At 42.9% G+C, this 21,456-nt stretch overlaps 1 protein-coding gene across 2 annotated transcripts in view; it reads left to right on the top strand.

Moving 5' to 3' along the window:
* The window catches only part of CRYZL1 (crystallin zeta like 1), a 951,914-nt gene that overhangs the window by 299,361 nt on the left and 631,097 nt on the right, over window positions 1–21,456 (top strand). For both annotated transcript variants that reach the window (XM_044072955.1, XM_044072954.1), the window contains exon 3: window positions 18,416–18,488. In XM_044072955.1, the coding sequence (XP_043928890.1) occupies window positions 18,416–18,488 (73 nt within the window). The remainder of the gene's footprint in view (window positions 1–18,415; window positions 18,489–21,456) is intronic.

Raw genomic sequence — 21,456 nt, 5'->3', positions numbered from 1 at the left:
TCTTGGTGGACTTTCCTGTATCAAAAAAAGAAGTTATGTCTTACCATATTGTTCCATCTGTATTGTTGATCCTCGTTCAGTCATTACACATGGGTATCGGTTCCGAGCTTGGAACCGAGCTGGCCGTTTTCCAAGCTCGCATCAGCTTCAAACTCTCGAGCTAAACAATTACCCACAACCCCCCTCTCCCTGTTACCTCAGATTGAGCTTGCAAGTCAAAGAAGGTAGAGACTACCTCTGGTCAAATAACCTAAGAGAACCGGGTGGTGAAATCCACTAGAAACCACAGGAGGGGGAAGGAGGGAGGGTCGTAATGACTGAACGAGGATCCACAATACAGATGGAACGTTATGGTAAGACATAACTTCATCTGATATTGTTAATCCTCGTTCATTCCTTATGCATGGGAAGTCCCCAGCTACCTCTATTCCTGGGAGGCTCTCATGGAAGGACATTCCTGAGCACCATAGAACTGAAAGATGCTCTTCCCCTGGAGGCCAAATCCAATTTGTAATGATTGACAAAGGTATGAGGCGTAGCCCAAGTTGCAGCTGCACAGATGTCATGTAAAGAAGCTCTGACATGGAAGGCAGCAGAAGTTGCCACTGACCTTGTTGAATGAACTTTCATGTTAGTAGGCAACGAGATATTACGTTGAGTATAAATAAAGGTCACACAGTCCTTCAACCATCTAGCTAATGTGACCTTAGCAACAGCAGATCCTAATCTAGGTCCAAAAAAGGCCAAAAATAAATGGTCAGATTGACGAAAGGGTCTAGTCCTGTGTAAGTAAAAATGGATTTGCCTGTGTCTATCTAGGGTATGTAGGCAATACTCTCCTCTGTTTGAATGATTGGGAAAGAAAACTGGCAATTCAATGGCTTAATTAATGGACATTTCAGAGATCATTTTAGGTAGAAATGACTGATTAGTTCTGGGAGACACTCTATCTCTATGAAAAATCAAGTATGGAGTCTTGATACATAAAGCTTGAAGTTCAGAAATACGTCTGGCAGAAGTAGTAGCGACCAAAAATAAGGTTTTCCATGACAAATACTTGAGGTCGCAAGAAGAGGCTGGTTCTAAAGGTGACATTGTCAGAGCTTGTAGAACTAATGATAAATCCCATGGTTGAATAGGTTCTCCAAAAGGTGGCTTCAGATGATTCACACCTTTTATGAAGGTCTTGCACAATTTATGGGACATAAGAGAGGAATCTTGGACACCCTCATGAAAATAAGAAATTGCAGCCAAATGAGCTCTAATGGTAGAGGCAGATAGACCCGATTGAAACAGGTCGGCCAGATAGTCTAGTATTATCAACACTGGTGCTGAAAAGGGGTCTACTTGTTTATCTTTCAGCCAACAGGTAAATCTTTTCCACTTGCTCAGATAAGTAATTCTAGTGGAAGACTTATGAGAAGCAATGAAAATATCACGTACTGATAAAGAAAGATCATTCTGCCTGGCAATCAAGGGAATTGGAATAGCCAAGCTGTGAGCTTCAAGCTGTTCAAGTTGGGATGAATCAGGTTCTGTGGGTGTGTGAGATCAACTCCGGGGTTGGATGGAGAATCCATGGTCGATCTAGTAGGTGAGGCCAGTATGTTGCTATGAGGATCACCTTGCTCTTCAACCAATGGGCTTTCTTCAGAAACTGGGAAATGAGGGGAAAGGGTGGGAATGCGTAAAGAAGACCCAAGGGCCAATCGTGGACTAGAGCTTACCTGGGTGACTGTCCTGGAGGGGGAATCAGGGCGAAGTAGTTGCTGCATTTGTAGTTGGTCGGGGATGCAAAGAGGTTGCAGCAAGGACGGCCCCAGCGGTAGAAGATCTCCGCCGCTATCAAGGGATTCAGGGACCACTCGTGAGGTTGAAGAATGCACCTGCTGAGTCTGTCTATCACGTTGGAACTCCTGGGAATGTGCAATGCTAGAAGAAAATGGTTGGTAGCCATCGCCCATTGCCATATCCTCATGGCCTCTCGATAAAGGGGATAAGATTTGGTTCCACGTTGCTTGTTGATGTACCAGACCACTGCCATGCAATTGTCCCAGGTGGCAGCAGGAGATGGAATGCTTGCAACGCCAGAAGCACCACCCTCAACTCTAGAACATTTATATGCGGATGGGCCTCCAGTTTGGACCAAGTGCCTTGGACTGTCTGTCCCTGACATAACCCCCCACCCCATCAGGGAGGTGTCCGTGGTCCCTGTGGCCTTGGGTTGCTGGGGGGAGAAGGTGCGAGACCATTGTGAGAGATTGTGTGTCATCCACCAATTTAAATCCTGTTTGCACCTGTGGGTTACTCGAATCATGGCTGAAAGAGGATACTGAAAAAAATACCATTGGGTGAGCAGTAGCCATTGTAGAAGCCTCATGTGAAACCTGGCCAGGGGAACAATGGTGATGGAGACTGCCATGGAACCCAACAGCTGTAGAACCAAGTGAACTGTGGATTTTTCCTTTGAAAGGATTGGAATTAGTTGTTGCTTTATCCTTAGAATTCTGTGCTCTGGAATAGCAGCTCTGCAGTTTTTTGTGTCCAAGATAACCCCTATGAATTCTGTCGACTGAGATGGGGTGAGATTGGATTTCTGCCAGTTTATGGTTATGCCTAGCCTTTGAGCAGTGAGGAGAGAGTATGCCATGGCTTTTTCCAGTAGATGTCTGGTTGGGGTGGAAATGAGCCAGTCATCTAGGTATGGAAACACCTGGAATCCTTGAAGTCGCAAGTGAGCTGTGACAACTGCCATGCACTTTGTGAACACTCTGGAGGCTGTAGAGAGTTCAAAGAGCAGTACTCTGAACTGGTAGTGACTGGCTCCCGCACGGAAGCACAGAAATCTTGATGGCCTGTCCACCTTTATGTGGTAGTACGCATCTTGGCAATCTATAGAGCACATCCAATCATCTTTTTCCAAAAGCGGGAGGATAGACTGTATTGTGACCATCTGGAATTTTTGTACTCTCACAAACTTGTTCAATACACGGAGATCCAAAATTGGTCTCCAGTCCCCGGTTTTCTTTGGCACCAAAAATAGTCTTGAGTAGAATCCGGATCTTATCTGGTCTGGAGGGACTATTTGGATGACTCTCTTTCTTAGCAGCTTTTCTATCTCTAGTGCTGCTTCTTCCCTTTGACTGGGTAGAACGTCGGGAAGATTTTTTTGAAGGGACGGGACAAAGATCGAAGGGGATATGATAACCTCTGGTTATAATCCTTTGTACCCGGGAATCTGTGGTGATGGTTAGTCAGGCAGAAGGGTACAAGGAGAAACGTCCCCCAACCACCTCCAGAGGAAAGGAGTTGTGCTGCTCTTCAGGAGCGCTGGTAGGATTGACCAGGGAAAGAATCCCTGGAACCCTGGTTACGTGGACCCCCTCTGCCCTGAAAGGAGTGTCTTCCCTGTGAGTTTCCCCCTCTGCCTCTGGGGGAGAACTCAACCTGTGTGTCACAGAAAGGACCCTGAGATTTTTTGAACCATATCTTCCCACTCTTTTGGTTTCGGGAGAAAGCACGTTGAGGGGAAGAATAACTGACACCTACGGCAGAAAGGGTCTTACCGTCCTGTTCACATCTGGCCAGTGTGCTTTTAACTTTGGGCCCAAACAACGAGGAGGCCTCAATGGGGGCATTAATAAAAGAAGACTTAAAGGGTTCCGCGAAGTTGCACAAGCGCATCCAGGCGTGTTGTCTCAAGACCTCAGCTGAACCCGCTGCTCTTGCTGCTCCTTCTGATGCATGAGATATCGGTCGCATATAGGAGTTAGATATAGATTCAGTGGTGGTCAGCTGAGAGGCCACTTTGTCACGGACCTCATCAGACACGGCACCAGCCAAGGTTTCAGAGAGCTCAGAAACCAGATCCCTTTGAAGCCTGGTAAAATGTGCCATATAATTCAGGGACCTGATAGCAATGGTCGCTGAAGCAAAGGTGCGCTTCCCTATCCTGTCCAGGGCTGAGGACTTTTTGTTAGGTGGATGGACAGTCTGGCTTTCTTCTTCTGCCAGATCCTTTTTTGTTGCGGCCACCACCACCAAATCATCCACAGGATGACCTTTGGACCAATGGGGATCCGAAGCAGGAGGGGACAAGATCTTGTCTGGCCTCTGGGGAATAGCTTCGGTATCAGGAGCCTTCCAAGCATGCTGCACGATGAGCCGGACAAGTTCATCGGCAGGTGGAGTAACCCAGGAGGTAGGGGGCCGGGCGCAAAAAGCCTGCAGGAACACAGATTCCTCAGAGGTCAGATTAGAGGACTGCCAGTCACCTCTCTGTTTCAGGATTTCGAGGATATCACCAAAGGATACCTCAGAGAGTGACCAAGGGGATCCTTCCCCCTCATCAAAATCTGTGTCTTCGGTGAGGGACTTCTCTGTGGAGTCCATGTGCTTCCTCTTACACAAACTTTTCCGATGGATCTCATCAGCGGGAGAAGCTGGAGAAGACAGCGGAAAAGGGTATTCCTGAGGGAATATGTCCTGCGGCCCTTGCACCCGGTGTCTGCTAGGTGTGACTTGTGAAACCAGTGTACCAGAGGAGGGCGGAGGTATAGACAGTCCGGTATCGCCAGCAGCAGCGAAAGCCTTCTCCATCAGTTGGAAGGCCGGTCCACCTGAAGAGGAGTGTATGTCTAGGACAGGGGTCACCCCTCCCCTAAGTGGCTTAGCCTGCCGAGCTGGAGTCCCTGGATGGCTGTGGAGCAGCAAGCTATGCATGTCACAGATGACATCCTGGGTTGTAGCAAAACTTTCCTGCCATGAAGGCAACTCTGGTTCCTTAGTGAGATCCATAAAGGGAACTGCAGAAGGGGAAGACTGTGCTATATCCATGGACTTCAAAGGCAGTGAAGTAGGAGAATAAGAAGGGGTCTTTGGAGATGGGTGATCACCTCCCAAGGAAGGATAGTTCCTGAGGGGTGGGATACCTCTGGCCAAGAGTACCTGGTCCACAAGACGCAACACATCATGTTTGGAAAGGCTTCTAGTGGACCTCACAGAGACTGAGGGAGAAATAGGCCTGTCCACAGAAGAGGCAGACTCTGTGCCCATCTCATCTGACCACACCGGGGACAACGGTGCTGAGAGAGACTGGACTACTGATGTTCTTCGTCTTCCATTGCTGCAGTCCTGACTATTGGGTATAGTCCGCGTCCCAGTCGGCAGAGTATAAGGCGCCGGTCATGGCGCCTTAGACTGACGACCGACGCCATTTCAGTCTTTTGCCGCATGGTCCGATGCAGAAGCAATTTTGCGAGTGCAGGTTGGCGTTCTGAGATTTTCCAAACCGGAGTTTCAGACCAAACAGAGTTTTTGGTTTTTCTTGCCTCAGTATTTAACCGGATGTCAGAAAAAGTGAATAACTGTATTTCTTGTGGGAAGCAGATACCGCATAGGGATTATCATACATTGTGTATACCTTGTTTAGGGCCTGAGCACGACGTTGTTGGTTGCCGCTCTTGTGCTAGATTTAACAAGCGACTATTAAGAGGAGGCTAGATTGTGCTAGGTTAGTGTTTGGGAAGCGTTGCAATTATAATATGCCGTCGGATGCTCCGGCATCCAAGAAGCGCAAGGACAAAACAGTGAAGCCTAGGGTGAGGAACCGCAGTCCCGGACGCCGGTTCTTTAGAAGGAGCCAGAGGTTTTGCCAGGAGTCTCTATGGAGTCTCAGGCAGATACTTTACTGTTACAGGATGTGCCCTCTCAGGAGGTAGGCCAGGCTGAGGGGCTTCTCAGGTAACTGTTCTTCCCTCTCTTCCCAAGGTAGTTAGGGCCTCTCCTTCTGTTGCCAAAGCTTCTTTTAGAGGTAGGCCAAGTTCAGCTTCTGTGGGGCTTCTCCTAGCATTTCGGCTCTGTGCCTAGAAACATATGCTTAAAATGGCAGAAGATTTGATTACTCTGATTAGAGGTTCTATGCCCCCGCCTGATAAGAGGCCTAGGGTGGAACAGGAGTTTGATAGTTTTGAACAGTGTTCACAGGCTTCAGAGTCTTCTGTGGAAGACTTGCAAGACTTTCCTACTTATTCTGATTCTGATGTGGATGATTCCACTCCTACAGCTTCTCCTCCTGAGGATTTTTCATTTTCAGAGACTCTTCACTCCATGAGGGAGCACTTTAAATGGGAAGGCCAGGATTACTCTGATTCCAGGAAAAGGCTTAGGGAATTCTTGTTTTTACCCCAGCATAGGCCCTTAGCTATTCCTCCTGTGTTGAATGTGGTGGAGGATGTTTTGCAGAGGCTTCCCTGAACCCTGACTCCTTGCCTCCTGCTCCTGTTAAGCCTGATAGGTATTATAGGGTGCCAAGCTCATAAGTATTTGTTTAAGAGTCCTAGGGCGGACCCAGAAACTGTTTCTCAGGGGCCTAAAGGTGTTAAAGCTTCTGTGGTTAAAAATCCTGTACCCTCTGATAAAGAGGCAAGGGCTTTGGATAGGTGGGGTAAGAAAGTATATACTTCTTCCACTCTAGCCATGAGGGCGGTGAATTGTCAGTTTCATATGCTGAAATATCAGAATTATCTCCTTTCACAATTGAAATCTAAGGTGGATGCTTTGGCGGAAGGTATTGAGTGTAAAGAATTGCTGGATTTGGTTCATGTGTCTGAACAAGTGGGTAAGCATTCTTTGCAGTGTGGTTTTGATGCTGTTCAGGCCTCCTCGGTGGCTGCTACTAGTTCTGTTCTTCGCAGACATGCCTGGTTGAAGGATCAGAATTTAGCTGAGCATGTTAAGACCAGGATTTTGGATGCTCCTTTACAGTCTGATGTGTTGTTTGGACCGCCTGTGGAAGCAGTTTTAAAGAAAATGGAGGACAAAGCTAAGTCTATGCAGACTGTTAAATAAAATTTTGCAGGTGCAGCCTCCGAAGTTTAGTAGAAATTGGCCTGCTAAGGGGTGGACATATCCTGCTTATGGTTCCCAGTCTAGGGGTAGGCCTAGATCAGACAGTTCACCTGCTCAGACTTCTGGTGAGGGCAGGGGTCAGTCCTTTCGTAAGCAGACCCAATGACCTGCCTTTTCAGCTGCCAGTGGATTCTCGTCTGGCAGCTCCTTTGGGAGGAAGACTGTCTCTTTTCAAAGAAAATTGGGATTTAGTCACTCAAGACAGATGGGTGCTGGATATCATTCATCACGGTTACAGATTTTATTTCCACACACTGCCCCCTTTCAAAGGCATGCCAGATGTTCCTCCTCCACAAAGAAAAGAGGCTCACAAGCAAATTTCTCAGTTACTCCAGATAGGGGCCATTCAGCCAGTCCCTGTATCAGAAAGGGCTTGGTTTTATTCTCGCCTGTTCCTAGTACCAAAGAAGGGGAACACGTGGAGACCAATTTTGGATTTATCTATCCTCAACACTTATCTGGACATTCCCAAGTTCAAGATGTTGACGTTACAACAACTGTTACCTCTGCTGGGCAAAGATCACTGGATGGTAACTTTGGATCTCAAGGAAGCTTACCTTCATGTGCCTATAAGGCTAGGTTGCAGAAAGTATCTGCGGTTTCGAACTGGAGATTTTCATTATCAGTTCTCTGCATTGCCCTTTGGCTTATCTACTGCCCCCAGAGTATTCACAAGGGTTCTGGCTCCAGTGATAGCTTACTTCAGGCTTCAAGGCATTCAAATCTATCCTTACTTGGACGACTGCCTGATTCTGGCTCAAGAAAAGGAAGACCTTCTACAGCATCTGGAATATGTCATAGCAGTGCTAAGATGCCTGGGGTATTCTGTGAACGAAATAAAGTCCAGTCTAGTACCCTCTCAAGACATGTGCTTTCTGGGTGTGAGACTGAATACAGCAGCCCAGATGGCCTTTTTAACCCCGGACAAACAAAAGAGTCTGTCACTTTACTTCCATCAACTATCTCATCAGTCCGTGCTGACTGCAAGGACAGTCCTTCAAGCATTAGGGTTCATGGCATCTTGTATTCTAGTGCTTCCCAATGCCAAACTGCATATGAGGAAGCTGCAATGGTATCTCAAAAATGTATGGACACAGCACTGCCAGGATTTGGACACTGTCATTCAAATAATACCTTGCCTTCAAAAGGAATTCTTGTGGTGGGCTCAGGAATGTCACCTAAACAAGGGACTCTCTGTGACCCGGCCAGAGGCGAGTCAGATTTTAACGACAGATGCCTCGGACACTGCTTGGGGAGCTCATCTAAATGGAAAGTGGATACAAGACAAGTGGCCTGCCAGACTACAGCATCTACATATCAACATGAAGGAGATGTTAGCAGTCCAGTTTGCATTGATGGCTTTCAAGGAGTTACTTCTTCCAGGGCAGGTGTTGATTCTAACAGACAACACAACTGTCATGTGGTACATCAACAAGCAAGGGGAACACATTCTTATCCTCTATGCAGGCAAGCAATGATTTTATGGGAGACTGCTAAGCCTGCAACTAACTCTTCAGGCAAGGTTTCTGCCAGGAGCACAGAACTCCCTAGCAGATGTGTTAAGCAGACAAATCATGGATCCCCACAAGTGGAAACTGGATCTTCATGTATTTCAGGAATTGACAGTGTCATGGGGAACTCCAGACATAGATCTGTTCGCTTCTCCACTAAACCACCAGCTGCCAAAGTATTGCACAAAGGGGTTTCATCACACAGCTTGGAAAGTGGATGCTCTGTCTTTCAGTTGGAAAAACCTTCATGTCTATGCCTTTCCACCTCTGCCTCTTCTTCCAAAGGTATTATTAAAGGTCAGACAAGACAGGCCAAGGATGATTTTGATAGCTCCAGATTGGCCTCGGCAACACTGGTATCCACTACTGAGTCTGGTAAGGAAGCCTCCATGGCCTTTACCTCTGATTCCTCATCTGTTATCTCAAAAGGATGGTCATCTGCTCAATGTCAAGCTTCACTCTCTTCATCTAACAGCCTGGCATATTCTCTCTTGAAGCACAGCAGGTCTCAACTTCCTCAGCAAGTTTTAAATGTGATTATGGAAGCTAGAAGACCTAGTACAAGGAAGGTGTACGCAGACAAATGGAAGAGATTTTTATTTTGGAGTACAGCAAAGAACTTGGAGATTTCTGAGCCTAATTTGAGTGTGGCTCTTCAATATCTTACTGAGTTATTGGACAAAGGTTTGTCCTTCTCTTCCATTAAGATTCATGCTGCAGCAATTTCAGCTCATTATGATTGTGACCCACCTTTGTTTTCGCATCCTTTGTTCAAGCAGTTTCTTAGAGGGCAAAGAATATAAGACCCCCCGAGAGCTCCTACTCCTGCTTGGGATCTCAATTTTGTGTTGGAAAAACTTACTCTACAACCTTTTGAGCCTACTGGCTGAGTTGAAATACTTGTCATGGAAGACTGCTTTTCTGTTGGCCATTACTTCTGCAAGAAGGGTGTCTGAGTTGCAGGCCCTTATGGCAGTAGAGCCTTTTGATTTTCCATAAGGATAGGGTATCATTACGTACTAATCCTTCCTTTATGCCTAAGGTGGTTTCTAGTGTGGCTTTAAACCAAACTATTCATTTGCCTACTTTTTATGCAGATCCCCAAAATAAAGGGGAAAAGATTTTGCACACTTTAGATGTACACAGGCAATTGAGATATTATTTAAGCAGGACTAAGGATTTTAGGCAGTCTCAGCAGTTGTTTGTTTCTTTTGTTTTGAGTTCGCAGGGCAAGCCTGTGTCAAAACAAACTATTTCGGTGGATTGGCTTTTGCATTGCATTTTGTTATTCCCATCATGGCAAGGAGATTCCAGCTGGGATTAGGCCTCATTCCACTAGGGCTACTGCCACTTCTACAGCATTTCTAAGGGGTGGCAACTAAGGATATTTTGGAAGCAGCTACTTGGAGTTCAGTGCATACTTTCTCTAAGCATTATCATCTTCCTATCTACTCTAAGTCTAGGGCTGGTTTTGCCACTGCTGTTTTGCAAGGCATGTTATCAGCTCCTGCTTCCTTATAATTTGCCAGCCTCCTTTCCTCTGCTTTGGGATTCTACCCAATAGTCAGGACTGCAGCAATGGAAGACGAAGAACATAGTACAGTTTTGTACCTACCATAAATGTAGATGTTGATTCCATTGCTGCAGTTCCCTCCTTCCCTCTGTGTTTAGGGTGGTTGTGTAGGTGAGTTTACATGCTTATATTTTTGTATATATTGTTGTATATATTGTACATGTTTTTGGTGCAGGTTGTTTTGGGACTTGTCTTTTGGGTCTTCTGACATCTGGGGCAAGAAAAGACTGAGGAAATGACGCCGGTCATGCGCATTAGTACCCTGGGCATTGGATCAGCAGTCTAAGGCGCCATGACCGAGTATTCGGGCCGACTGGGACGCGGACTATACCCAATAGTCAGGACTGCAGCAATGGAATCCTCGAACATCTACATTTATGGTAGGTACAAAACTGTACTTTGTCTGCACCAAAGAAGTCATCTGTGCAGAAGTCATTGTCTGCACCAACACAGGGATCGGTGCCGAAGTGGTTGTCGGTGCCGAAGCTGGAACTGACAAAACTGGAGTCAACAATAAAGGCATTGGCTCTGAGGAAGATCTCGGAGCCGACACGGTCAAGGTCTGCGCCGACTGAATGGTAGGTGCCGTTACAGTGGTAATGGTCTGAACCGAGGAGCCCCTCGGTGCCGATATATAGAAGGCTGCAGGAGAAGACCGAGCCAAAATCACTAATTGAGCTGAAGGCCTTGATGCCAAAGGTCTAGGCACCAAAAGCACTGGGGCTGACTGAGAGAGCTCCAGAGCCGAAACTTTAGCCTTTTTAGGTTTTGGTAGGCGGGAGTCCCCAGCCGGGGACGAAGGCAAACATTTAGCCTTAGTAGGAACATCCAAGGTTTTCTTATGGGCTGTAGGAGGGGTTGAGGCCTCCGACCCAGAAATAGCCTCTGAAAAGGGAGATTTTAGAAGTCCCTTCAGTATCGGCTTGTTTTTCCTTTCCAACAAGGTTCTATTAGAAAAGTTCTCACAAATAGTACAGGGTGGGTCAATAGACAAATGAGAAGCTCCCAAACAGTAAACATGCAGAGTGTGCATCAGAAGTAGGCAGTTTGTGTCCACAATCAGAACACTGCTTAAACCCCGGACTACCTTTCTTATTTGCCATGACAGCAAATTAATTAATAGAAAAGGTACCAACAATGGTACAAGAGAGTACCCGAAGGTATGAGAGAAAAAGGGAAAAGGATTACCAACAATGGTAAAGAGAGTTTACCTTGCGCTAAAAGTGGTAAAGAAAAAAACAGAAAAACCTGAAGAAATTATGAACGCTAGATGCGATAGGGTAAGAGACAATAAAATATGAACTTTTCTGACAGAAAAGTAATTTCTAAAGCTATTAAACAATTGATAGCACTTAGCTCAAGAGAAGTAGCTTGACATGACCGAATGGCAATGCAGCAAATGAAATCTGAGGTAACAGGGAGAGGGAGATTGTGGGTAAGAGTTTAGCTCAAGAGTTTGAAGCTGACACGAGCTTGGAAAATGGCCGGCTCTATTCCGAGCTTGGAACCGATACCCATGCGTAAGGAATGAACGAGGATTAACAATATCAGATGAAGCCCATTCCAAAATTAAATAACAGTGTTGTTCTTGGAAACTTTACTAGTAAGAGGACCCTTCCTTCCTGCTTGAAAATGGCTTTATGAATTCAGAACAGTGCTTACTTAATGTCCTTTTACCAATGAGTTCTTTGGTATCGTAGTACTTTTAGGATTTTTTTTTTCTGTATGGAATTCCACATGTCAACATCAGCTTTCTTTTCCACTCACAAATACCTATGTAAATTCTATGCATAGTAGAAAAGTCTGTCTGCCTTAGTATTCTCAAGCTGTGTGTTGCTATTGGTATTTCTTGTCTGTGTATTTCCATTTACTGTCTGTAAGTCACAGCAATGTCTACCTGCTACATGGTTCTCAGCCACTGCAGTGCTTATAAAATTTTGTTTTCTATGTAGAATTTTGTATATCAACACAAGTTCCCTTTTACATTCAGAAATGACTATAACAACTCATGCAGTAGCCAAGTAAATCTGGTAAGATTTATTTCTTTGTGGAATCCTTTATAACACCACCAGCCCTTATTTCTACTTGCACGTCACTATTTCTTCTTCCATACTATTTTGAGTCAGTATAATGCTGTTAAGATTTTTTTCTTTGGATTTTTTATATCTGTATAAACTCCCTTTTCTGTTAACCAATAACTATAAAATTCTATCAGTAACAGCACTGCCAGTTGGCCGCAGTGTTCTTAGGCAGCTGAGTTTAGTTAAGACTTTTCCTGTGTAGAATTATCTATATTAACATAAGCTTTTTCCTCACAAATGACTATAAATTCATTGAGTAACATCAGTGTACATCTGTCTTTCACAATGACATTATATATTACTGCTAGTGTGTATTTTTCCACTGACAGAAATATCACCACCAGCACTCAGAGTGCATTCCCTTTCTCCCTCAGCTACACACAGAAATGACCAGGCATAATTCCTCACCTTCCTTACATACAGATGATCAGTGATGGACAGTTTCACCCCATCAGCTGTTGGAATAAAGCATTTAACTTCTCCAGCTTACATTTTGGAGCCACATGTGTCTAGATATTTTGTTTTCCTTTTTTCAAAAAAAAAAAAAAAAAAAAAAAAAAAAAGGTTAATGTGAAAAGTGAGTTATAATTTAACTGCCTACAGAAAGAGTTTCTGCCTCAGATCTGAAGTTAAGGTAAGTGATCACATATGACGATATGTGAATTGGTCCTAGTTGTGGTGCTGTAACTCTTAATTTTATTCACAGAGAATTAACTGAGTGGGATTCACAGAAAGCCCTGGCATCAGTTGTATGTTAGCTGCTTGTGTATGTGCTTTAGTGACAAAGTAGCAAGCCATGGATCAGCTGGCCACGGGTTTCTGCTGTGTAGAAGGGTAACATGAGTGAGGACATACTAATGAGTATGCCATTTCACATCCTGGTTAGATTTTCATGTAGAATGTAATCTCTAGAGTGATTATTTCATTAGAACATCAGATGTCCTGAGAGTGGGAATGTTATTTGTTTTAAAATTCCACTTTACCTTCATTTAAAATGAAAAATAGGGAAAACATTTTTTTTTTTCTAGGTTATTTTTGTACTATATATGTCAGCCATCAAGCCTCCCAGTAGAAGACTTGAATCCATTTTTCCCTCATGCTGGAGGTGTCCCCTAAGACGTGGGGGTTGTGAGAGATGTCTAAGGACCCATTATTCAGGCAGCCATGGGACTTGCTTGTGCCTTTCATAAGCATCCTGATTATGACCGCATTTTTATAATAGACATAACCATATGCAAGGCTGAAGGGACATGAGAACTGCATCATTACAGAGACTCCTTCCCCATGTGGATGCAGATTTCAGTCAATTGCATTAAAGATTACCACTCATTGTGGTTTGTTGAGCTGAATGCCAAACTCCTAGTCATGCATTTTCATTGCTGCCCCCCTTAAGTTATGTGGCAGTACATGTTTAGTATCCCCCAGGGATGGGTATACCTGCCCTCCCCTGCCATCTCCATCAATGCCCGAGCCATTAATTGAACTCTGGCTACCTATACCATAGTCAGGGATATATTCCTCTCTGCCAGTGGGCCTTTGGGTCCCATGATAACTTATCCATAGTAAAGGGGTTAAGTTTGAGTATAGAATTATTCTGAGTTCCCTAACTGAGTTAATTCTCTTTTACTCAGGAAATGGACATTAATATTGATATGTTTTTACACTAGTTTGTCAGGCAGCAAGTCTGACTATAGTAATCAAGGCTGTATCTATTTTCCTATACCTTCCAGCTTTTTATTTAATACAGAAAGCTCGACAGATTTCAGAAGTAATCCAAGGGGCTTCCTTTGACCCTTCTGCTTTTGACTATAAAAAATAATTCTGGAAAGGCAATAGCTGATCATGTATTCTAGGGCTCTTTACTGCAGGACACTCTGTAATGATCAAGGTATTCTACAACTGATACAGTTGCTAGGATTTGAAAATCTTGTTCTTTACACAGTCATTGGCTGAAGACATTTTGTACATACTGCAGTGGTAACTGTATATTGGTGTCACATTTGAACTGTAATAACTTATCTCTTGTCTCTTAGCGCATATTTACTTTAGACCGATTTCTTGGTCTGTGTATTAGCTCTGGTTTATTTTAACACTCAGGTTGGTAAAGGAAAAGCAGTTAAAAGAAGTGAGTTCTTCTGAGTACATGTATTGTAGTGGATGTCATTGTAACCATCAGTATAGTTTTCTGACATTTTAAACATTCCATGAATTAATACTTGACAAATTGACAAATTGTTGGTTGATATGTTGATAATCCTGAGACTGAGTTAGTTGATTAATAAGCCTGTCATAGTCGGCAACCTGAAGTCATCATTTTAAGGATTTGAAGAGCAGGTGATGTATATGTCAGATACTGGTCTGTTAGCCTTAGGTTTTAGGCACCATTCTACTGCCAGTCATATCCAGTTTACCTACATATTATACAGGCTTTTTTTGCCTAATAACTAGCTGTACGTAGGCTATCGTTAATTTAAGATTCTGTGCTAAAGGTCATGCAACACCATTAGAAAATTACATTACAAGAAACCACCAATAATGGTAATCCAGCACTAGGTGTGGACCAACCCATTCTTAGCTATAGGCTGTCCAACCTGAGAGTAGTAGGCTGTGTGTTGCAATATTAGTACCTAAAGCAGAGAGAAAAGAGAGTAGTTATTAAATGTGAAGGAAGAGTATTTAACACAGGAAAAGCTAAGCTAGACTGAGAACTGTATATTAAGTGAATGTTTGTATGGCTGTTTTTGTAAAATAAATGCAGTTGAAAAGTACTGTATATCCATTTAGGAGAGGGTTTTTCTTTAAGAAACAGGCTAGGTGTGGTGTAAAAAATTTATAAACTGAGTGACATAGAAGATCGAAAGGAGTGGAGATGGAAGAGGATGGGCCAAACCACTGTGCTGTGTGTGGAACATTTATGTAGTGCACTCATGGCTGACATCAGACTCAAGTAACTTTACCAAAGTAAGTGGCAATGTACTTGGTGTTAACTTTAGCCAGCTGGTGTATGTCTAAATTCCACAGAGTGGTGTAACACTTCATAGGCATTCCTCGCAGCTGTCTGTTTTTGAGGAATGTTCCTCATTTTGAGTATTAAAAAGTCCATGTACTGTTCTATAGAAGGGTCTGCCATACATTTAAACATTTTTGAGCTAATATCTTTGGTGAATTATACTAATTCATCAAAAGAACTTTTATAAGTGTGAAGAAATGCATTTTAACCCAGTGTATCCCTTACCTTGGGAACAAACTTCTGCTACATGCCAAAACTAGTAGCACTCTTACCACCTTCAAGGTAAACCTTGATAGCTAGATGGGTGGCCTCAAATTCTCTGCCAGTCTGTCCTGTATTGCTTTTTTTAAGATGGAGAGAACTTTGGAATATGGATTATTGGTTAGGCTTATAATGGTTTGCAGACTGATTGCCTACTACTTTTGACCCATGCTGTGAACTTCCTAAGTGGACTTAAGTAATTTTATCCATTTAATGTACTTTATGAGAAGTAATGTTCTTCATATTTTGGCGATGGAAGGTTGAGAGCTATGGTTGGAGATATTACCCAAATTAAGTGCATATATCAAAAATCAGGTATGCACAAAAGAATGATAGGGATATTAAACAATAAGAGCTACTCCAATCAGCTACAGAAAATACAAACCACTTGTAACCATCTGAATTTGGTAGTCAGCACATGAGTGTTAATAGTGATACTTTCTTTTAAACATAGTATTGCACTGGTCTAAAAAGTGCAGTTCTACCCAATTTCTTATAGTACAGTGTAATTATCCATGTCAAGGACTTCAGAAATGTCATTTAATGCCAATCACATTGATTTTGTTTAGGGATGGGAAGCAGTACCTGCACAAAATTATCTTGAGTATGAGTTATACAGATGTTATACAGATGTTTGAAGTAGCTATTAGTCATTCAAAAGATTTCTGTTTATGAAAGCAGGACAGCAGAGTATATTGAAAAAAAAAAGCTGATGCAGGCTGTTCTCTTAAACCTACATGAATAATTAAACAAAAACACATCTGACACAGATATCCTTCAGAAGGGTCTCACAGAAACGGATAACTGGTGCCAGAGCCATGGCCTAAAGTTAAATGCCAAAAAATGCATAGTCATACCCTTCGGGAAAAACAAGGTTACCCCTAGCTACCAAATAGGTGGCAATCCACTGAGCACAGAAGAAGTTATCAGGGACCTGGGGACCCAGGTTGATAGTAGTCTCATTCGACACCCATGTAGCTAAAGTAGTTAGGAAGACCTTCTACATTGCCCACCTTATCATGAAGGGATTCTCATCTAGATCAAGGGAGGTCATAGTCTCCCTATACTCATCACTCATCAGACCAATGATTGAGTACAATGCCCCATTCGGAATGTATCTGACCCGACACTTGCAGCAGCTGGAGAGGCCACAAAAGTTCCTCACCAAAAGGATAAAGGGTCTCAAACATCTGTCCTATGCTGCCCGACTGAAAGAACTCCAGCTCTATTCAGTCGCTTACCGCTTGCTCAGAGGTGACCTTTGCCTAACATACAAGGCCATGTCAAACCCAGATTTGATGAATATGCTGCACCTCAAAAAATCTAGATCCGTCAGAGCCACAAGGGCGGGAGACTTAAACCTCGACATGGCTATTAATAGGACGTGCTGGAGGGATAAATTCATCACCCAAAGACTCCCTATGCTGTGGAATAAAATCCCGGTATATGTGAGGCAGAGCACCTCGCTGGCCTTGTTCAAGAGAAATCTTGACCAATGGATGGGAGATCGCAGATATACCCCAGGGATTACCTCAGTGTCACTGCTCGACAGAGGCACAGCAAAATAATGGGTATAGTTCCCCATACTAAAGGGTGTAAGCCACAAAACTATGGGCTAGGCTTGTAAATGCCCTCGGGCAGATAGCCTAGTATGAACCTATGAACCTATGAAACCATCTCCATTACCACATTAACAAGCAACATATTGCTACTGTCTTGTAGAAGGGAATTTAAGCAGATCACTAACTGGTTTATGTAACTAAGGGAAAACAGAATAAATAAACTCACTAAACTAGGTATAAATCTCTATGTCATAAGATTGGTTGCCAACTAGCTCACTGACATAACCTACACTGTGAAAGTAGCAGACTCCAAATCCAACTTCAGATCATTGACAAGTGGAGTACCACAGGGTTCAGTCCGAGGTCCTCTCCTGTTTGGTATTTACTTCTCTGAAGTACAGGCTAACACAGAAGGTCTAAGTTCACAGATGACTGCAAACTAGGAGCCATAATCCAAACTCCAAAAGATGTGGACATCCTACAAAAGGGCCTCGCTGAGACAGATGCCTGGTATCAAAGCCCGTGGCCTCAAGCTCAATGCCAAAAAGTGTATTGTCATCCCTTTTGGTAAAAACTCTGTACCCATGAACTACCACATAGGCGGTAGTCTACTTAACACAGAAAGTGTGGTAAGAGACCTTGGGACACAGGTGGACAGCAGTCTCTCCTTTGATAATCACATCGCCACAGTAGTCAGGAAATCCTTCTACGTGGCACACCTCATCACAGAAGGTTTCTCATCCAGGAAAAAAGAGGTCATTGTTCCCCTCTACTCATCACGCATTATACCCATTATAGAGTACAGCGCCCCTTTTGGTATGTACCTCACAAGACCTCTACAAGAACTGGAAAGGCCGCAGAAATACCTCACAAAGAGGATTACTGGCCTCAAACAGATGCCCTACGCAGACCATCTCAAAAAACTGCAGCTTTACTGCGTCACATATCGCCTACTCAGAGGCGATCTCTGCCTAACACACAAAGCTATGTCAAACCCAGAGCTTTTGGACATGCTCCACTTAAAGAAATCCCAATTCCTCCGAGCTACACACCCTAGGGTCCTAAACCTTGTCACCACAGTAAACAGAACATGCTAGAGGGATAGATTCCTGTCCCAGAGACTTCCCATACTCTAGAACAAACTACATATCTATATCAAACAAAGCTCCTCATTAGCACTCTTCAAGAAAAATCTTGATTGGATGGGAGATAGGAAATTCACCCCGGGGATCACTTCTGTGGCTCTGCTTGACAGTGGCACAGGAAAATTATTTTCTTGGGTGGCGAAAGCCAGGGTACCTTTTGGCTAGGCTTATATAGGCCCTAGGGCCAATAGCCTAGTACCTACCTATAAACATATAAATGTAGTAACAATGTTTAAAGCCCTTAATGAGGATACTTAAAATGTATTATCTCACTTGGTAAAAAAAGATTTTGTTTTGTTAAAGTACTACTTTACATTTGAAGATTAAATACCTGGGTTACATTGGGGATCTGTTTTTTTACAGTTGATAACAGAACTAAAGCTGGGGCCTGGATTAATACCATCTGGCAGGGAGATTGCTGGGATCGTTCTTGAAGGTAAGCATGAAAAATCACCGAAATTAGAAGTCAAATGATCAGTATTAGAATTATTTGAGATGGTCTCCATAGTAGTTGGCATCCACCTTTTTTGTGTATTAGGTAATTTATTTTCATTTGTTAATATTTAGTTCAAGCATTTGTCTGTGATGTCAGATTTTAATGGCAGTATTTATTTTTTTATTTCTCGTTCTTTTGTCTTTCAGATGTGTATTTATTACGTTTAACTTATTAGTGTCATTGTGTGCATCTGTGATTTACCCCTTATATCTACAACCTGATGAGTGTCTTTTTTTGCCAATCACTTGTGACACAGGCAAATTTACATTCATGTAAAAGTAAGCACACTGTAACATAACAATTTTACTTCACAAATATTGCTATGTATCATATAACCTAAGCAACATTACATAAATTATTCAATTCTTGTCTTTTTTTTTTTTTAAACAAGAAACATCTTTATTAAACCATCACTTACTACATAGGCAATTGTACATTTATACAAATAAAAACAAACCACACTGACACAATCCTAGCTGCAAGCATTTTCCATCACAAACCATACTGACCCTCCCAGTTGCAAACATTATACATCACTTACAATCTACCCCAGTCTTTTTCATTCAGACATTACATAGCTCATTTAAGTCCTGCCACCTTTTAAAAACCAAACTCATTCTTCCCCTGTATGTATTATTCCCACAATTCCCATTTTTTCCTATGTAGTTTGCTTCTAGCCCTTTCTAAACCTCTCAGTTCCAGTTGTTTTATCTCTGTTACTATTTTCACTACTTCTAGTGTAGTTGGTTTAGATTTTGATTTCCATTTTCTAGTAATTGCTTTTTTGGCAGCCTCCATTATTAGACACAGCAAGGCCTTTCCATGCTTAGGCAATTCCGATTCTGTATCATAGCTCAGAAAAATCATCTTCTTCGTCAGACCAGTCTGCCCCCCCCAGCATCTCCAACAGTGCATCCCACAGAGAATCCTTAGTCTGACAATTCACTGCACTCCCAGAAAATATGTTCCCAGTTACCTCTTTTTTACCCGTCAGACTTTACAACATTTGCTGTCTGCCTGAGAAAAAATTCTCTGGAGTCTACTTTGGGTATAGAAAATATCTGTGCAAACATTTCCAGCAAACATCCTAAATCTTCTAGATTTCGTTGTATATTTGGGAGACTATTTACTATTAAAATCTCGAAGGTTGGAATGTACGCCTATGAATTATTCGAACTACAGATGTATGAATAATTCATAGGCACACGTTCCAATCGCCTACGAATTATTCGAACTACAGATGTTCGAATAGTTCATATGAGTACATTCTAAATGTTCGAACGTTATATTTGTGAATGTCCAGTACATTCACAAATATAAACATTCGAAGGGATGAACAGAGATCGCAGTATGGTGTGGTTAGGGAAATACATCCCTTTCCTCACTGTAGTGTGATCTCGGAGTTGGAATATATCGCTAGGGGGGTGTGGGGGGTGCAGGGCAGCTTGCCCCCCCCTGCAAAAATGGGATGTCATTTTTAAGAGTTTGGGATCTACGGCAAGGGTGGGCATTGTTGTTAATTGTCGAATTGGACATTTTCAGCAATTACTGCAGATTTACGACTAACAGACTAACAGTCATAAATCTGCAGATTCGACATTAATCGCCAACATTTAGGTACGAAATTTATTTTCAATTTTGTAATTTTAATAGTAAACCTTGGGAGACATATTTTCCCATTGTTTCTTTGTGAATTGCTTCTCCAATGTCTTTTCCCAATCCTTTCTAACCTCCTGTGGTTGATTCTTATAGTTATCATGCAATATTTTATATGCTCTGCTAATTCCTTTTTAATGGCAACTTCTGTTCTAGATACTACTAAAAACTCTACCACTGCTGGTCTTTCATTTAGTGCCCCCCATTTCTTTCTCTTTGCCTATACTCTGATATCAATCCTTGATAGGGAAGGCAGTCTCCCACCTGCAGTCCAAATTAATTCTTGGCGTCTTCCCCTTCTGTCATCTTTCCATTTCTGTTTGCTCCGAATACCTTGGTTCCTTTGCCAGTTTTCTCCAATAAATTCCAGCCCCCTATTGCCTGTATCCCTTTCTCCAATCCAGTTTTGGCTTAGTACTTTCTGCTACTTTATTGATATAATATTCTGTATGATTATTATTATTCTCCTTAAAGGCCTGCATCCAAAATCCAAGTCTCTCCTTGTTTCTTGAGCTTCATCCCCCTGTTTCATCACCATCCCTTTACACTTTGAAATATAAATTTCTGCTTGTGTATGCATAGGAGCCTTAACTGTGCAGCTCTGAAATACCCCATTAAATTGGGTAAACCCAATCTGCCCTGTTCTGGAAGAATCCGCTTATCCCACTGGACTCTTGCTGTTTTCCCCTCCCATTGCAGATGAATGTCTTAAGTTATTCCAAGTATATAGGGAGTCCTTTGTGTATTCATAAGTCAGCATTTTTTTAATTTTTTGCTCTGTTTTTTTTTTCCTCCCCATGACCATCGTGTCTGGAGGTGAGAGCACTATAGCCTATTTGCTCCTTTCAGGGCAAGATCTGAGCTGCAGAGAGTGTTACTATTGTTTGCATGAGTAGTTTTTTCTATTTCAACTACCTAATCCCATTGTGCCTATGCAGTAAGCAACCCCTCATAGGTTCATACTAGGCTATCTGCCCTAGGGCATTTATAAGCCTAGCCAGAGTGTGTTTGGCTTTCGCCACCCACTTTAAATTAATTTTGCTATGCCCTTTTTCGAGGTTTGTATACTGTGCCTCTGTCTAACAGTGACACAGTAGTGATACCCGGGATAAACCTACGATCTCCCATCCACTCATCAAGATTCCTCTTAAAGAGAGTCAATGAGGGACTCTGCCTAACCTGGACTTGGATTTTATTCCAGAGTGAAGGGAGCCTCTGGGTTATGAATCTGTCCCTCCAGCATGTCCTATTT

This window comes from Protopterus annectens, chromosome 5.part1 (assembly GCF_019279795.1).
Source record: "Protopterus annectens isolate FY-2018-M chromosome 5.part1, PAN1.0, whole genome shotgun sequence".
NCBI lineage: Eukaryota > Metazoa > Chordata > Ceratodontiformes > Protopteridae > Protopterus > Protopterus annectens.
This window is presented reverse-complemented; position numbering and strand designations above follow the sequence as displayed.